This window comes from Montipora capricornis, chromosome 14, assembly GCF_036669925.1.
Source record: "Montipora capricornis isolate CH-2021 chromosome 14, ASM3666992v2, whole genome shotgun sequence".
Lineage (NCBI taxonomy): Eukaryota > Metazoa > Cnidaria > Anthozoa > Scleractinia > Acroporidae > Montipora > Montipora capricornis.
Window position 1 is genome coordinate 24214634 of NC_090896.1, and position 17848 is coordinate 24232481.

Here is a 17848-nt window from a genome sequence, read left to right on the forward strand (position 1 = left end):
ATTGTTTACACCTTTTCCGCGAGTCTTTCATCATCATCATCATCATCATCATTATTATTATTATTATTATTATTATTATTATTATTATTACTATTATTATTATTATTATTATTATTATAGATGTTGACGAATATGTAACACCAATGATAATTTCAGCAAGGATGTAGTGTGTTAATTAGATCACTAGGGATCCTATATGTGTACATGCAAATCGGGATATGCTGGCGATCAATACACTGGTAATGACAAAGGAAAAATATGGAAAATAATTAACATCACTGCTAATATGGACTCTGCTGATGATAACCTGCGATAAGGCGTAATTTTCGCATCCTCCCTAAAGAAAAGTACGCCTGATACAATTTCTTAACGAGGCGTCTTCCGCCGCCAGCTGTGTTGAAAAGTGGGATCATGGGACGTGGGAACTCGGGGACGTGTTGAAGCACTTTCCAAGTATAGAATTTCAGAGATGGGAGAACAGCCTAACGTAAAAAGGAAGTTGAATTTCTTAATTATTACGGTGTAGTACTTAAATCACTTTCTTCGGTTCGTTTGGTCTCTCAAATGCGCTATATTTTGCAAGTACCAGCTAAATACACCAAAATTTAAAAATTAAATTCCCTGAAAAGTACTTCTCGCCACCCGTTACCGAGCCGGACTGATGGCCCATTGCTCTAACCCTTTAACTGAGCTTTCACGTTGCAGCGTATGTTGCGGCTGTTGTTATTGCTCAGTGTTGTTGCACAGAAACCTCAAAGGGAAAGTACGGTCTAGCAAATGTTTCTCTAAATTACTAAAACTTTTCCTCAGGAATTCGAAAATGAGTGCCGTTTTTTTCCAGTTCCCTATTATAATGTGAGCACTTTGACATTGCCTCTTTCGTGACTTGGAGAGACACTTTAAAAACCTTAAAGAGGACAATCCTGGCAGGATGGTCTATGCAGAAAGATCAAGTCCCAGTCAAGTTCCGAGAGTACTGGTCTTACCGTGATGGGCTTACCGTACACAACGGCGTTTTATCATCAAAGGCTCAAGAGAAGTCATCCCTCAGATACTAAGATCTGAAGTGAAGTTCAGAATACATTCTACCCATTTAGGCGTAGAAGATTGCCTTCCATAAGCTAGAGACACTGTTTTCTGACAAGGCATAAATGCTAAAGTGTGTGACCAAATCAAACAATGTTCAATCTGAAATGCACTTCAAGTCAAGAATCAGAAGTTCCCAATGCAACGCCATCAACTTACTGATCTCCCATGGAGTCGAGTCACTGCTGACCAATTCAAACGTTATGGCAAAGAGTACTTAGCGCTTGTAGACTTCCTTTCAGGTTTCATCGAAGTGAAACAGTTGCAAGACATCAAATTCAGCTTTGTGATTGTATTTTTAAGGAACAATTTAGCAGATATGGCATTCCGGATACGCTTGTAACGGACAATGGGCCGCAATTTACAAGTCACGAGTTTCATCAATTTTAACGTGACTGGGGATTTCTCATTGTATCATCCTTCCCATATCATCACAAGGCAAATGGGAAGGTGGAGTCTGCAGTCAAAGTCGCCAAGTCCTTAATCAAGAAAGCATTCAAGGACAACAAAAATCCTTGGGTAGCCTTATTGGGACAAAGAAACACACTAACCGAGTCTCTTGGAACAAGCCCAACTCAAAGGTTGATGTCTCGCAGCACCAGAACCCTACTACTCACAGCTACCAATTTACTGTACCCTAAGCTTCCAGGAAATTTTACGGAAAGCTGAATTTAAAGAAACAAAAAGCTAAGTGGTACCATGATCGCTCTTCCCCCAACCTACCAGAAATAGAAAGGGGACAATAGAAAGACCAGCCCTGAAAAATGGGTAAGTTGTTAGACAGATCTCATTTGGTGAAAACTAATTCAGAAAACCAAATCCTTCACAGAAACCGAGACTTCTTGAGGCAAGCTGAGAATCCAGCTACCTTTTCCAAGGCAGGTGAAGTCACTGAAAGTCAGCCTTCAAACCATGGGTACAGCGTACAGACAACATTAACAGAACGAAGGCAATTGCCTGCGTCACTGCTTGCTCCAGGTGTCAAAAGAACACGAACTAGAGTAATAAGGCCACCCTCTAGGTTCAATGACTGTTACTTAGCTCCCAGTTTCACAAAAAAGGACTGAGACTTCAATAGATTCGTGTTCAGCAGTTTACAGAGTCATTTACTATTAAGACAGTTAAAACTTTGAAAATTTATCATCATTTTATTTTCCGTTTTGTTTTTCGTTCCTTACTATAGCCTGTTTCCTTTTGTTTTGTTAGCATCTTGATCAGGCTAGTTCAGTTCTTAAAAAAAGGGAAAATGTTACAATATACAGTTCTTGCATTCCTTATATGGTCATTAAAGAGATCATTTCGTGTTAACTGGTCTACCGTACGTGTCAAAACAATATCAGACAAAATCTATCACAGATATTTGGTGCTGTACAGTTGCTGAAGTAATAATCCTTCAACTTGTCTTTCGGTTTAGAAGAAGTTTCGAAATGACTGAGATATGCAAAGTGCTTCTATTTTTAAACTTTAGAAGATATAAATCGTGTCTTAGGGTGATTTTCTTTTGTCAGAACTGGCCGGCTAGACCCAACAGTCACTTTGCAAAGAAAATGCAACAATATGAATAAACACTTGAATGATAATCCCTCGCATTCTTTATGGAAGAGTATATATCATCATCGAAGTTTGTTAATTTGAAGGCGTTGTACAGTTAGCCCTTCGAGATGCCTGGTCTGGCCTGTCAGTTCCGTCAAATGGAAAGCGTCGTTAGAAAATGTCTTTTGTCGCCCACCGTTAGTTTAACTGAAAAAGTATTAAGTCCGCCTTTTTGGCTTTTACCATTTGTACGTAGATGTCGACGAGTGCTCAGAGGAGAAGCACAACTGTAGCCGTGAAGCAAACTGTACCAACATCGAAGGCTCCTATCATTGCACATGCAAAGAGGGATTTTTTGGAGATGGACAAAAATGTACAGACAAGTTTCTAAATATTTTTTTATCATAAGTTCCAGTTAGAGTTTGTTGAAAAAAGGGTCAATTAATACTCGATTTCTGCAGTTGATTTTGTGTAGTTTGATCAATCACTCGCCCCTACTCGCTATGGGACTTAACGTATTTAAGCAACACAACTCAAAGCTTCGTGCTAAAAAAATATTTAGCAAGTATACATAATTAGTATTTTGAGTTACAACCAACCTCCGAATTGCCATCCATTCTTCAATTTTGCCTGTCCCTGCCTCCTTTAGTATTAGGTGCTTTATTCAGATCTTCCTTTGAAGTGTTGAGTAAATACATTTACGTTTCGTTTGATTTGGTTGCCAGTTTTCGTACCACAGCCGTTTGGAAGCTACTCAACTTCATATTGGAGAAATCTTAACAATCAACTGATTTTTTAACTCAGTATAGTGCAAACTGTTTTTTTTAACTGGTACAACCAACTCATTCAGTGCTAGGAAGGCAGGTTGAACGTATCGGAGGGAAAAACAACGTTCTTTTAGCCGGTAAGGATTACGTGCACTTGCCAAAACGCTCAAAGTAAATTAATTAAAATAGAACAAAGAATTTGCTCAACCTTTCCATGACTAGTTCGGATACTTTACCTCTGTACTAGGAAAGTTCGTCTCCTGCAAAGGAGCACTACTCTTTTTTCCGAGTATCCCCGAGTCACCATTGCAAAATATCATCTCGTTATTTCATCTACCGAGGCTAACAATTTCCATCGCAGTCATTCATTTCAGTATCGAGAATGCACGGTTTCGACATTTTCATATCGAGCTCCTGTTGAGAAGCGTGTACACGATGATTTTTGGATTGATTTACATCAAAGTCAGACTCTCAAAGACTAATAAGTCCTGCATAGTCAATAATTACACTTGGAGTGAACAACGTCTTGACAAGAAAAGAATCTTTTTTTTTTTCGTTTTTTTTTTTTATGAACATTTTAAAAAACACGCCAGACTGCGATAATACAGAGAAATTAATATAGTATGTCAATAGCACGCTGCTGCTTATGTTTTTCTCCAGTAACAACCTATTTTAACTCCAACATCAGGAACAAAGTCTTGCAAGCACATCCGGGATATGAATGTCTCCAATTGGAAAGAGGATGGGTATTACTGGATCGACCCGGCCAGTGATGGAACATATCTGAAAGTTTTCTGTGATATGACTACTGACGGAGGTAACGGATAAGGAAAATCTTTCTACGATTAACTATACTTTAAGTACAGAACTACCCTACTGCTAAGGAACCGAAACTCTATTTTAAATGAGTGATAAATTTTTTGACACCTGCCTTCCCTTACTCTCGCCCAGTCCCCTAAGAGCTATATATCTAATCAGCCCTGCCTTAAGGCGATCACCAAAACTGTCAAGTCTCGTTGGATGCTTAAGGGAGGTAAGCGAAGAAGTCAGCCACATGTAGTATATCTGTTAGCTTCTTTTGTAACTGCTTAAGGTGGTAAAGTAGCAGTAATGATTTTTTTCAACTTTTATTTCATTCTATTCCGCAATTCAAATACAAGAAACTTCACATGTTCTCAAAAAATGTTGCTTAATGTTCAGCTCTGGTAGATGTTCTGGTAGATGTCTGGCAAAACAGGTGTCATTACACACCATATTGGGGGTGTATTTCATAATTAATAATTGAAGTTAGTGTAGTCCTGAGGTCCTGAGGACTAATTAGGCTGACATTGACTGAAATTTTGACAACTTTAGCGGAAGTCATCTTCAGAGTCAAGCAATCTCTGTTAACGTCAGTAGATGATATATATGTTGTCGGTAAAATTCGTTCTCAGATTTCCTAGGTTAAACTGGTGATCCTCGTTTTACCTACCAGGTTGAATAGGCACTCAGATGAATTGAAAAAACCTTTTTTGGAGCCTAAATTAAGCCTAGAGAAAAGTTAGGGTCAGGGTAGGAAAAGTTTAATTTGGTTATTGTACACGGATATCAATTGACGTATTATCCAAAGACAAATGTTGAAAAATACTGTGTTGGGTTGACTATGTTCGTCGTTGTAGTGTGGTAGTGAAGACACAGGACTATAGATCTGGAGGGTGCAAGTTTAAGTACCGGAAACCGGAAGGAGCAGCATAAGTACAGCCTTTAGTTTGTTTCCTTACTATAGACCTTATTCATAAATGGCGGCCAATTTATAATTCTTTTGTCGAAGTGCAAATTAGCCTACCAAGCCTCGATACCATACAGTGAATTGAAAAGAATTCTTGCTCTAAAATGAGGCTTGGTAGGCTAATTTGCACGTGGACAAAAGAATTATAAATGTCACCGCCATTTATGAATAAGGTCTATGTTGTAATGTTGAAAGTGAGTGGGTAAGTCAGCTAAGTGTATGAATAAACTGATCAGATAATACGCAACATTCAGAAGATGCGTGATGTCCTGTGATGCGTAAGACAGAGAACGAGGGATTATATAGGTGTTTTCAATCCTTTTTGGGGGGTTGATAGCTGCCTTAAACTAGGTAAAATGAGGATCTCCAATTTATCCTAGGTAAAAGCGGATTCAGCTTGAGACCGGATTTGACCGACAACACAAACAATCTGGTCGTTGATGTGATTGGGTAGTGGTAACGTTACGGGTGGAATTTTAGTTAAGCCTATATGTCATTGGCTGTGAGGACAGTAAACAGTGCTTGTTGCATTTAGATCCATAAATTACGTCGCTCAGTTATTAATATTGTTACACGAACAAGTCAGTCAGTGTGTTGCCCCCTTTAACCCTTTGACTCCAAGGAGTCGTATTTTACTCTCTCTAACGCCAGACTATTTTACTCGTTAATGGGGACGGTTCAAAAGTCAATGGTTCTATTATGATATAACTCCTTAGTTCAAACCATTTACAATTTTAACAAGGTATGACGTATGAATCAATTGATTTCGACAGATTTGTAATTGGGTCGACCCGCCGTTCTATTCGACTGGTTCATAGTTAATCGAGGGACTGGTTATGAAACCTTAGAACTTTCAAAAGCGAGAGCAATGTTGTTGCAATCGATGTTGAATTGACCGTGACCCTGCACAATCTTTTGTTTTCGCTTCGCACGGGTTCGCAAATTAGTTGCGCATAATTTAATCGAAGGAAAAAAGGCATGTTTTGTGCAGGGTCAAGGCCAAAAATATGGACAAAAACATGAAACAAAGGAACTTGTCCAGTTTCATAACCATCTCCTTGCATTAACTATGACTGGTCGAATCGAATAGCAAGGCAAAAGTACATGTCGAACTCTCTCATGTGCCGAATCAATAGGCCTTATTCACGATAGCCGCCATGTTGGTTTTCAAATTATCATGCAAAGTAGCCATGTGTTATGCTGGGGGGCAAACATTGGAAAAAAGGCAAATTGCGGAAAATCGGCTCGTCGAAATATTGAAGTAACATTTCTAAATATACATTTTAGAATTTAGAATTAAGTCCCATTTATGATAATTTTATATCTTTGATTGCCCTTGACATTTTGACTTTCTCCTCATTTATCACTACAAAAAACATCGAAGTAACTTGTGTAATCATTCTATTTTACTACTTAAGTGAAAAACATTCAATGAACGTGAAAAAATCGTCTGTGTGGCTAAGATACTCGTTAAAACCTCTCGAACTTGTGTTGTTTGCCCCCTCAGAAATGTGTAGCTAATTTACATGATAATAGCAAATCCAACATGGCGGCCATCGTGAATAAGGTCTATTGCATAAATTCTGCATACATTACATGCATTCTATTTTTCCCAGAACTCTGTGCGTTTAAGCGACTTGACCTGCGCAAAAGGGTCCGATTTCAAACAAAATGGAGGGAAAGGAGGAAGGAAATGACTGTACAAAAGAAGCATTCGTGCAAAATCTTTGAGAAACGGAATGACAAGAGAGGCTAACAAACAGGCTGCAAAATGCTAATGAAGGTTTTGCACGGCAGTCATGTTGCATGGCATGAACATTGAAAATGTTTTGCATTAAAAAGAACATTTCCCATACGAAAAAGAATCGATTGTTCCTGCCATGCAACATGGCTGCCGTGAAATCCTGGAGTATTAAGGACAAACAAACTTGAAACGAATAGAACGATAATGAAGAAATAGCGCTAAAATCTAACGCATTTTTCTGCATCGTATCAGTCAAAAGAGATGGATGTGGCGAGTGATCTCCTGCACGGGTTACAAAAGAAAAAGAAAGTTTTCAGTTATAGATTCTAAAAGTCGTTTAACTCCTTTGGTTTAAGACGTCCGAGTCGGTCTTCGCTTACGAGGCAATTCAACTTTTGGTAGTTTGGCGAACTAGTGAAGGTAAACACACCCTAAGGAGATCTAACGTCAAGGGAGCTTTAATTGTAGTTCCTTCCCACAGTGAATCAATACAACAAGGGGCGGCTGTTCAAAGCGTCGAGTGTATTCGACTTTTTTTATTATTATTTAGGTTTAAGGAAAACCTTACACTTTTACTCTGATTCCAGGGGCCTGGCTACTTGCCTCCAAATTTGTGATGCAAAATTCAACACCTCCCGCTCAGGCGCCACTCAAGACTTCATACCGTGGAATAGCGAGCAACCAGATGCTTCTTACTAAAACTGCCATGAATCAGCTGAGAACACACATGAATTTCACTCAACTGAGATTCCACTGCAAGAAACAGACAACTGGGCGCACATTCCACATCACCACTGCTGCTAACAGTTTGGGTGAAGCTGTCGTCCAGTACTTCAGTGGTCAGACGGATGTTTTGCCTTACGCTTGTGGCTCTTTTGTCAAAATGAACGACGATAACTCTCGCCTAGCCGAAAAATGTCATGAGTGGGGCAACTCCAAAAATGGTAAATGGGGTCATGTAAACCTTAATGAAGACAGATTATATAATCACCCTGCGTTTGTAGAAAGGACGGCTCACTGGCTGCTTCCTTATAATAACATATATTCCGACAGGTTTGAGTGCGATGATAACCTCAATGAGAATAAATTATCTTCTTATGATTTTTGGGAAATTTATGCTCGTTAGAAACGCAGCTCGTTTTGGTTGACATGAGTAGTGTCAATTCAACAGTCCTTTGGGTGTCGCTGTTAGAGTAGTTTTCACTCTTTTCGTTTTGGTTAATGTGGCTCGTTATTGTGGTTTGTATTTTGTGATTCCAATTTACTCAATTCATTTGTCAGTTTATAAAGCTACAAATCAAAAGCAAATCAAAGAGGTTGATTTTTCAGAAAAAAAATCACGAAAGGACCCAAAATCAGAAGGACCCCAATCAGAGAAGTGCAAAGTAATTTTCGCGCGGTATGATTGGTTAACTCGGAGGTGATAAGCACATGCAGTTTTGACCGAATGCATAAATGGCGGCCAAAAAAATATTCTCTTGTTTATGAAATAATTAGCCTCACTAGTCTCGTTTGCGTGGCCAAGATATAAAAGAATGTTGCTTGAGAGCGAGGGTAGTGAGTCTCATTAGCCATTTATGCATTCGGTCTATTAATCATTCCAAGCAGCTCAAGAGAAAAAAGAAGTGAGTGTTCTTAATTCCCTGTTCGTTAATTGTACATTTGGAATAGCCAGCACCAGTGCAGTAGATGCAAAGATATTACAACCAGAAATAAAATCGAATTCAAAAGTTTGTGTGGAACCCTCTTTATTACGAATCCATCAAAGCAAAAATTTGAAATTCTCAAATTTATGGTGCAGTTTTTATTTATTTTCACATTAAAATGCAAACAATCGTTTTCCCGCTGCCCGTTTGGCTCAGTTGGTAAAGGTACCCGCAAAACCGACAAGCCCGGCTGATCATGAGCCTAGCTGGGGCCCGTTTTCTCGAAACTTTCAGGGCTATTTTTGGGTGTCGAAATTCCCTCTGTATCTCATGAACAGAGAGGATTTAAGTCGTCAAACTTCACTGTCATTTTGCTTTTTGTTGTCTTGAAAACATGTCAAAAGATCGGTTTTCCAAAACAAGCCGTTGGCAGTTTCACAAATGGCTTTTCGGGCCCGAAAAGTTTTCGAGACTTTCGAAAAACGAGCCGAAGGGCCGGCAGCTTTGCCGGGATGTCTTTCAGCCCGGTATTACATGAGGTGAGCCAGCCCGGTCTGGACTAAATTTAGAATATGTCATGTGAGAAAAAGATAACAACAACAAAAAGAAGTGGACAGACGTTTGTCTTGCTAAATTGTCATTAAAATTCACCATTCTACAATTTAAAGAAGCCTTATGGTTTGCTATCTTATTGATCCTTTATTTAAGCATAAAAAAGGACTATTTCGTGGGTCATTTTGCTCTAAAATGGTCCAGGAGTAATGTGGTTAGAAATCGCTGGCCTGGCTAACCGGGCTGTCCCGGTCAACGCGATTATATGAGAAAATCTCAGCCGAGTTACCGGGATCGCGACATCGTAATATGCCGGGATGTCGGCTAACCGGCCTGAGATTTTTCCATGTAATCGCACATTTCATTTTTGATGTGTATCTCAGACGTGCCGGGGTCTTCATTTCGGAGGTCTTCATTTTCGAGGTCTTCGTTTTCGACACTACCCTCCAACCGCTCTTTCTCAGGTTTGCACGATTTCATCTTGCTTCATCTAGATCTTTACCTGTGTCGTTAACAAAAAAAACCGCCCGAAATCCACCACTGCAAAAAACGTATTTAAAGTTAGGGGGAAAGCAATACATCATGTTAAGGCTAAGGAAATAAACTTTCCAAAAACATATAATTTATTCACATTTTGAGGGATAAAATAATTCTGCGTGATAACATGTACAGCAAGCACGCTAAGAAAATGTTCTTACCTTGTCAGCGATTTCAAGGCTTGAAATTCCATCCAATGAAACACATATGACTGTGACTCTGAAGATAACTTCCGCTCAGGTTGTCGAAACGCCAGTCAATGTCATCTCAAACAGTCCTTCTCAGGACTACACTCCCCCAGACGATCGTATTTTACTTAATTAGTTTTACTTAATTATTATGAATTATGCATATATTTTAAGACGCATCTTTAAAAAATACGCATCATCATTTGCCCTGGCATGAGGCCATTTGTTCGGTGTGCCAATGTTTTTACTTTGTCTTCAGAAGATTCCAATATAGCGTCTATGTTGTTTGTCGAGTTATTTTCTTTGTCGCTGTCATCTTCAGAGTAGTTCTGAATAAAGTACCCGCAGCTTATTAAAGAATTAGTATTTTGACTTGTATCACTTTCAATAATTGCGTCCATTTCAGTTACATTTGAGAACATTTCATTTTCATTCAGTTCGCGGAACGACCCGTTTCGAAGCTGACGCTCGACATCTTTTAGAGTGGGTCTACCGCGAAAAAGCGTGTGCCTTTCTTTGCATGTGTTTTTGAGCGCCTCAAAGAACAAATCGATTATCGATTAAGTCAACGCAATTCAATCTTCAGTAATCCAAACAACGTATCACAGTGCTCTCCATGATTTTGGACTACGTGGTTTGCTTTTAATAACCAATGTAAACAGCCTTCTGTAGTCCATTGCCCAATCAAAACACCGCCTCGTGCTTTCTATTGTGCATTTTGCTGCACCGAAGAAAACAATAACTGAAAACTAACATGTTTTATAACTCGGTGCCCTTACGGGTCCGAGTAATTAATGGTTAGAGCATGACTGTACAAGGTGGCTGTACAAAGTGTTGATGGACTTGTGCTTTAATATTTAGGTTTGAGGAAAACCTTGCATTTATACTCTGATTCCAGGAGGCTGGCTGCTTGTTTCCAAAGTTGTGATGGAGGATTCAACACCTCCCATTCAGGCACCAAAGAAAACTTCATATCGTGAAATAGCGAGCAACCAGATGCTTCTCACAAAAACTGCTATGAATGAGCTGAGAGCACACATTAATTTCACTCAACTGAGATTCCACTGCAAGAAAAATAATCCTGGGCGCACGTTTCACATCACCACTGCTGCTAACAACGCGGGAGAAGCTATCGTCCAGTACTTCAGCGGTCAGACGGATGTTATGCCTCGTTCATGAATGACGATGACTCTAACTTAGCCCGAAATTGCGATAAGTGGGGAATAGAAAATCCACCATTGGAAGTCCATGTTGGTAAATGGGGTCATCCAGGCCTCAGTGAAGACAGATTATACAATCACTCTGTTTTTGTATTCAACATGTATCACTGGCTCCTTAGTTATGAGGGAGATACTAGTGGCAGGTTTGAATGCGATGATCACAAGGCAACTGAAAATAATTATGTTTTATCTGCTGGTGATTTTTGGGAAATTTGTGTCCGTTAGGGTTACGCAGCTAGTTTTGGTTGACTTCAATAGAGCTGGAATTTAGCTGTCATATATTTGTCCTTTCTTTTCGTTTTGGTTAAAGACCCAGTATTGCCCATGGTGCATTGCGCGCTTGCTACCATTGGCAGCCATTTTCTCTGAAATCCGTTTGCATCGCTTATGCTACCGATATAACAATGTACTTAGGTATTGATTCAAGTGCATTATTTATCAAGGAACACTTTTGAATGTATCGTTTGTCTCTTTTGTGCTGATGTTTGCCTTTATTCCGGAAAAGTACAATATGAGGTCACTATTTAGAAACACCCCGATCTTTGGTAAGACCACCGTTATCGGGTTCGGTGCGCCAGATTAGGCTTCGATCGTCGGTGTTCTTGTTCTGAATTACGTGGAAAGCCCCACTTGGTTTTGGTCGTGCCACTAACAGTGAATTTCTACTTCATCTTAGTACGGAAGAAACATTGCAGCCAGTGACGTAAGTTAAAATTTTGATACACATTCACTTGCTTGTCAAATACATTCAATCCCACCCTTTTGTGCGTTTCGAATTTTCGATTTTTTTAAGTTATATGTTTCGCTTTCATCACTTGTAGAGTTTTGGAGCCAGGTGGATTGAGATATGTTCCTCTCAACCAAGACCCGTTGCTGACCTCAATACATACCTGCAGTGGGTTCAAAGCGAAGTTGTTCAGCACCATCGAATGTAAATGTAGCTCCCGTAGGAGCGTCAAAGAGACGTAGAATTTATCTTGAAAGGCCTTTGAGTACCAACAGCGAAGCTCGTGATTTTATTTTTACCGTTTTTATTAAACGCGCTCTATGTGCTCGTTTTGAAGTTCGTATGTTACCTCTTCTGTTTCATTCGCGTATTTAACTCACCATTTTCCACTTTGTTTTGTAGTTGAATAAACACTAAAAAATTATTTGATTCTTTGCACTTTACCTCCTGTAATTGTTTAGCATCCTATGAGGCGAAAGGAAATTCAGTGTCTCTCTCCAGTGTTGCTAATATCAGTGCTACCTTAGGCTTCAGACAAGGATGCTCAGGCGACTACTTAAAACATTTTTTTGTTTGTTTTTTTTTCTGCATTGACCTTTGTATTTTTTTATGGCCTTCTGAATTAGTCATTAGTCATACCCTTATATACCCTTTGCCTTTTCTTATCTTGCCCTGGAAATTATCACTTCCAATTTCTAAGTTTCTCTCAGATACCCATACTTCTTTATGAGAATTCTCCTGGGTGAGATTAACCACAACTTCCACCTTTTTTGGAAGCAAAGCGGGGGAAATATTCAAAATTGACTTAACAATATCAGACTGCAGTTGGCCAAAGAGGAGAAGACCTATGCATATTTACAGCTTGGTCAGATGTAGACTAGTTCAATCCTAAACAGATAACTCGTACCCTTGCAATGAAGGCCCCACCAATGATCTACAGAAGACCTCGTGAAGGCACCTTCAAGGTTTCTATTAAGACCTAAAGATCATGAAAACATGGATTGTGAGCAAGATGTAGCAACCTTGAAACTTTTTGCCAAGTCATCAGCATAGTCACTTTGATGTTATTGTCACTTACAATGGTCCCAAAAGAAAATAAAGGAATGCTTATGCAAACTTTTGCAGGACAAACAAAGAGTATTATGGTATTTTTTAAAGTGGCCTATTGCTCATTTCCTCACTGCATCAAGTGAAGCTATGATCTAGCACGAGTCAGCAGCCCATTAAAAAATATTTTGAGTTGTAGACAAGATGCCTTGAGTAGACACCTAGTTTAAGTTTTTGAGACATAATATTAATTTTTACTGTGAAACAGGCGGCAGATACTTCATTGAAGGTGGCAAAATTGATTGCCACCAGATCATATTTTGCAAATTTATAGATTAATCAAAATTCCAGATCATTGTTCAGAGCAGTGGTAAACTTGAGATTTTCTGTTCAACATGTTGATTATTCTTCCAAAGAATAGTAGCTGTTATTATCAAAAATTACTACTGCACTAAGATGTGCAAACAAGAACCAATAGAATTTCATTCTGTTGAAAACAACACTGTAATATAACAACAGCCAATTTAGATAGTTGTAATCTCAACATATGCCTCCAGGGACATATACCTATGTATTCCTTGAATTAATCAGAGCTGAAGAACTCCATTGGAGAGCAACATATATTTCTAAGAATTGCTGAGGCTGACGAGAATCCAAGGGCTGTCCTTTTCCCCACCTAGTCAGCATACAAGTTGGGTGAGGGGCTTGGTTTCCACCCATAAAAGTGCAGATTCCCCATAGTAACGAAACAGTGGGTTTAAAAGATACAGAGAAAATGTTATTCCTTTATCTTTTGGAAGGGGTAAATTTTTATTTTATTTTTCAACAAGATAGGCAATTTCCTTTCTTTTTAATTGTGGGATGACCCACTTTCCTTCTGTTCCCCTCAGAATTATCTTAAGAGTTCCAATATTTTGCTTTGACCTTTGGCAAGTTCCAAATACGGAAGATTGTACAGATGAACAAATTTGCCTGATCTAATGGTGGCCCAATGAACTATCAATACTTACTGATGAAATTATATCATTAGTTTGCTCTGTATCCCATATATCTGCTATATGGGGCAGGATACTGTGTCTTGATCCCAGACACAACACATGCAGGTAACACCCTTCTGTTTCCCTTTCCTAGTTTACTATGGTGCAAACTGGCGGTAACCAGCTTTCCTAAAGGTTTTGCTGCAGAAGTTGAACTCGTCAGCAAGTATCGAGCTTTGATACACAATGTCTCTGTATTGGCAATTGTTAATGTTTAAAATCTGGTGAAACATGCCACCCTTCTGCAGCATACATTTTCTTCATCATTGTGCATTGGCAGGCAGATTCTCAACTTGCACCAATCTGGTGCTTGTGTATCACTGGAGGGTGGTTCTGTTGCTGAGTCCACAGTAACTAATGTTTTGGCAAAGTCAGGTCGTCTTCTACCCATTCTCAAAAGATGGACTAGAATCCCGCCCTTTGTCAGTAAGTCAAGAGTTGCAGCAAATTCCTGGATAAAATAGACAATAAAAATTATTAAAGGATAAAGCCTCCTATGCCCATCCACCATGGAATTTTGTGTTTTTTTCCCCTCAGCTCGTTAGTGTGGCCACTCAATAGAGCTTATTCACTATGGCCGCCATGTCGACATGCTAGACACTTCTGAGGGCGCAAACAGCACAAGTCCGATTTGTTTGACGTTCATTGAATGTTTATCACTTAAGTAGTAAGTGAATGATTACACAAGTTACTTCAATGTTTCTTTAGTGAAAAATGAGGAGAAAGGGAAGAAGAAAGTCAAAATGTCAAAAGCAATCAAATTATCATAAAAGGTACTTTCTTCTAAATTTTAAAATGTACTTTTAGCAATGTTATTTCAATATTTCGACAAGACGATTTTTCGCAATTTGCCTTCTTTCCAATGTTTGCCCCCCCCCCCCCCAGCATAACAGATGGCTAATTTGCATGACAACATGACAATTTGAAAACATGGTGGTTGGCTATCGTGAATAAGGCTTATTGGTACCAAAACTTGTCCATTACACCAAAGATAATATATCGTCTGCTCTCTCACCTTCATCTCTTTTTGGGCAACCTGTAATTCCTGTTCAAACCTCAGTTCAGCATCGACTACAGCAACTGTTCGGTCCTTCGGTTGCTCTATCGTTTAGCTGAAAACAAGTAGTATAAATTAAAAGAGCACCATAAAAGAATTACAAGAATTATATCATGCTTCTTTTTCGCATTTTCTTTAAATTAATATCACATGTACAAAGGTCGTGGCATTTGAGATTTCCCTCGCGACATCTACAAAATCTTCTTCCCTTTCTCCTGGCGCAGTGATCTTTACAGTCGCAGTACGTTCGATCCTAAAATTTATACGGTCAACTATGATTGATATTAGCGAACAAAATGCGTGCGATCAGCATTTCGAAGTCCAAAGCTAAGACAAGAAGTTTGCCATCGCAGTATCGTGTAAATATCAAGAAACCTCCGTCGTGCTATCGTCGACATTATCTTCGTCGTCTCCAATAAACGATCCGTATGCATTTACAACGGCGGCGGCAAAATTTTATGCAGACAATTTAGAAACTGGCCATGGGATAGAAGATTCCATGCCAATGCCACAAGTTGTCCAAAAAAGTTCCACGACTGCAGCAGCGATCGACTACAAAGAAGACACAATCGATGTTTCGCTCGCAATGCCTAATAGTCTTTACTGGGTCTTTTTGAATGTGGCTTGCTTAGTTTAAAGGCAGATTGTTTGTGATTCCAAATTTCTTAGTTCATTTATTAATAAAGCTACAAATCAAAAAAACAAAAAATGTAGGGTTAGCATTTTAAGCACATTCACAGCAAAAGCAAAGAGGACAATTCCTCAGAACAAAAGCCCGAAAGGACCCAAAACGTTAGTTTGCATTTAGTACTAGTGTCAATCTGAGTAGTGCAAATAATTTTCGCGCGTTATGGCTGGTTAACTCGGAGGTGATACGCACATGTAGTACTATTCAACTCTAAGCAGATCAAGAGAAAGAAGAATTGTGACTTCTTATAGACGTAGTCCTCTTAATTCCCTGTTTGTTAAATTTAGATTTGGAATAGTCAACACAAGTGCAGTAGCTGTAAAGATATGACAACCAGAAATAAAAACCGAATTTAAGACTAATTATATAATCAGCAATTCAAATCAATTCACAAATAGATGGTGAAGTTTTTACTTATTTGCACATTAAAATGCAAACAATCTGACTTTCTCCCGCTGACCAGTTGGCTCTGTTGTTTTACTACTCTCACCTTGGATGTGCCAATATCCATACTTGGGCTAGCATTCAGATATATTTCCTGGGATTTGGCATTTTCGTATTCATTGATAATTAAAATGGAAACTCCGAAAACAGAGTTAAACTTGTCACCTTAGGCTGTTCTATGGCTTCAGATGATTTAAGGAATGCAAACGATTCCATCCCCATTGCCAAAGAACACCTAAAAAATATTTCATTTAGAAATTTGTTTGCCAAGGCAAATTGTTTTAGTACACCTGTTTGATAAATGGTCTTGCAATTGCTCCTAGGATATTTACTAAACTTATTAAAGCAGCCTACTAAACGCTTAGGTAGTTGGGGTACTTGTCGTATGAATATATTGTTGATTCTACCACAGTTGGTTTTTTTGAACGACGAGGTTCTGTTGTACATGAAGAAGCATCCGGCAGTACTTATACGAACACAAGAACTTAATGTCCTGGGTTTCATTTCAATAACCATAGAAGTCAACCTGACAAACAGTTTGAGCATCAACTCATTTGCCCGGAATAAAGAATGTCACGGGTGATAAAATATCTGGAATGCAATGACCAAACAGAATGGGTGCTCTGTACATCAGTGTTTAAAAAAGAACTTACACATATCTTTGAAACTCAGCAATTGATCTTTTAGACTCCAGGCTGACACCACAGTGTCAGAAAATCTAGGAGGATGGGGCAGAGGAGATCCTAGTTTCCCCGAGTATTAGAGATGGTCTAACTGGATCAGTGCGCTTCGTCTAACTATAGAACAAACCCCAGCACCACATTAATGTGTTGTCCTGGGTCTCGAGGATGACAATATAAATATTCGCTTCAGATTAAGAAAAGCCTCTGTTTTAGAGGGAGTTCTTGATAACAGACTTCCCATAAGTCCCTTTTTCCCACAGTGGATGCGGTGTCATTTACCCTGGCAGTGTCCGACAGGTTGTCCCCCTAAGGTAGAAGAAAGAAGAAGAAAAACTTTATTTATCCACGTATCACCTTGGAGCTGAAAGCTCGTTTAAGCGTGAACGTGAAACTAATTACGATTAATGATCTTATAGGATTTCTAATTTGCGAACGAAGATGCATTAAAATTCGAAGAAATCCAACCGCGCCCACCAGACAGAGGAAGCGTCCAGCAGAGCCGCCCCAGATACAAAGTTAAAGCCGCGCCATAAAAGATTGCAACGCGCCCCTGAAAGCGGCTAAGTCCGGACTTTTCCTAACTCTAGTAGGTAAACCATTCCAAAGCTTAGTAGTTAAATATGACCATCACCTGTGCATTTATTCTAAGTTAAAAGATGGCAGTATGAGGCGTGTGCCAGGCCCCCTTAAATTATACAAAAATTTGGTTTATCAACGGAGTTGATAATGTAAATTGACCACCGTACAGAGATTCTAAAAGCTGACGTTTCGAGCGTTAGCCCTTCGTCAGAGCGAATCGAGGGATTATGGGTTACGTGTAGTTTTTATAGTAGAGTAGGAGCTACGCTATTGGTGGTAACATGGCAACGTGAAAAGTAGGAATATATTAGTTAAATGAAAAGCGTTCGTTAATACCGTGGGGATTAAGAATGCCGATTTGAAAGATGAATTTTTGTTCCAGATTCTTGCGGCTTTCCGTCGTACCTAGATGTAGGGAAAGGCCGCAGATAGCCATGTGTTTTTTGGAGTGGTTAGGCAGATTAAAATGGCGAGCGACTGGCTTAGATGCATCCTTGTCATTCTTCTCAACATCGCGAAGGTGTTCGCGGAATCGGTCACCTAGT

The 17848-nt window shown here is 39.2% G+C and overlaps 1 protein-coding gene across 3 annotated transcripts in view; it reads left to right on the forward strand.

Annotated features, from left to right (window-relative positions):
- Window positions 1-8024, forward strand: part of LOC138033022 (protein kinase C-binding protein NELL1-like) — a 16727-nt gene extending 8703 nt beyond the window's left edge. For 2 of the 3 annotated variants that reach the window (XM_068880754.1, XM_068880753.1), the window contains 2 exons: window positions 2876-2992; window positions 4075-4204. In XM_068880754.1, the coding sequence (XP_068736855.1) occupies window positions 2876-2992; window positions 4075-4076 (119 nt within the window). In that variant the 3' untranslated portion in view covers window positions 4077-4204. Of the gene's footprint in view, window positions 1-2875; window positions 2993-4074; window positions 4205-7485 lie in introns of those variants that run through there. The other variant, XM_068880752.1, reaches the window with a different exon arrangement.
- Window positions 8025-17848: the final 9824 nt, after the last annotated feature.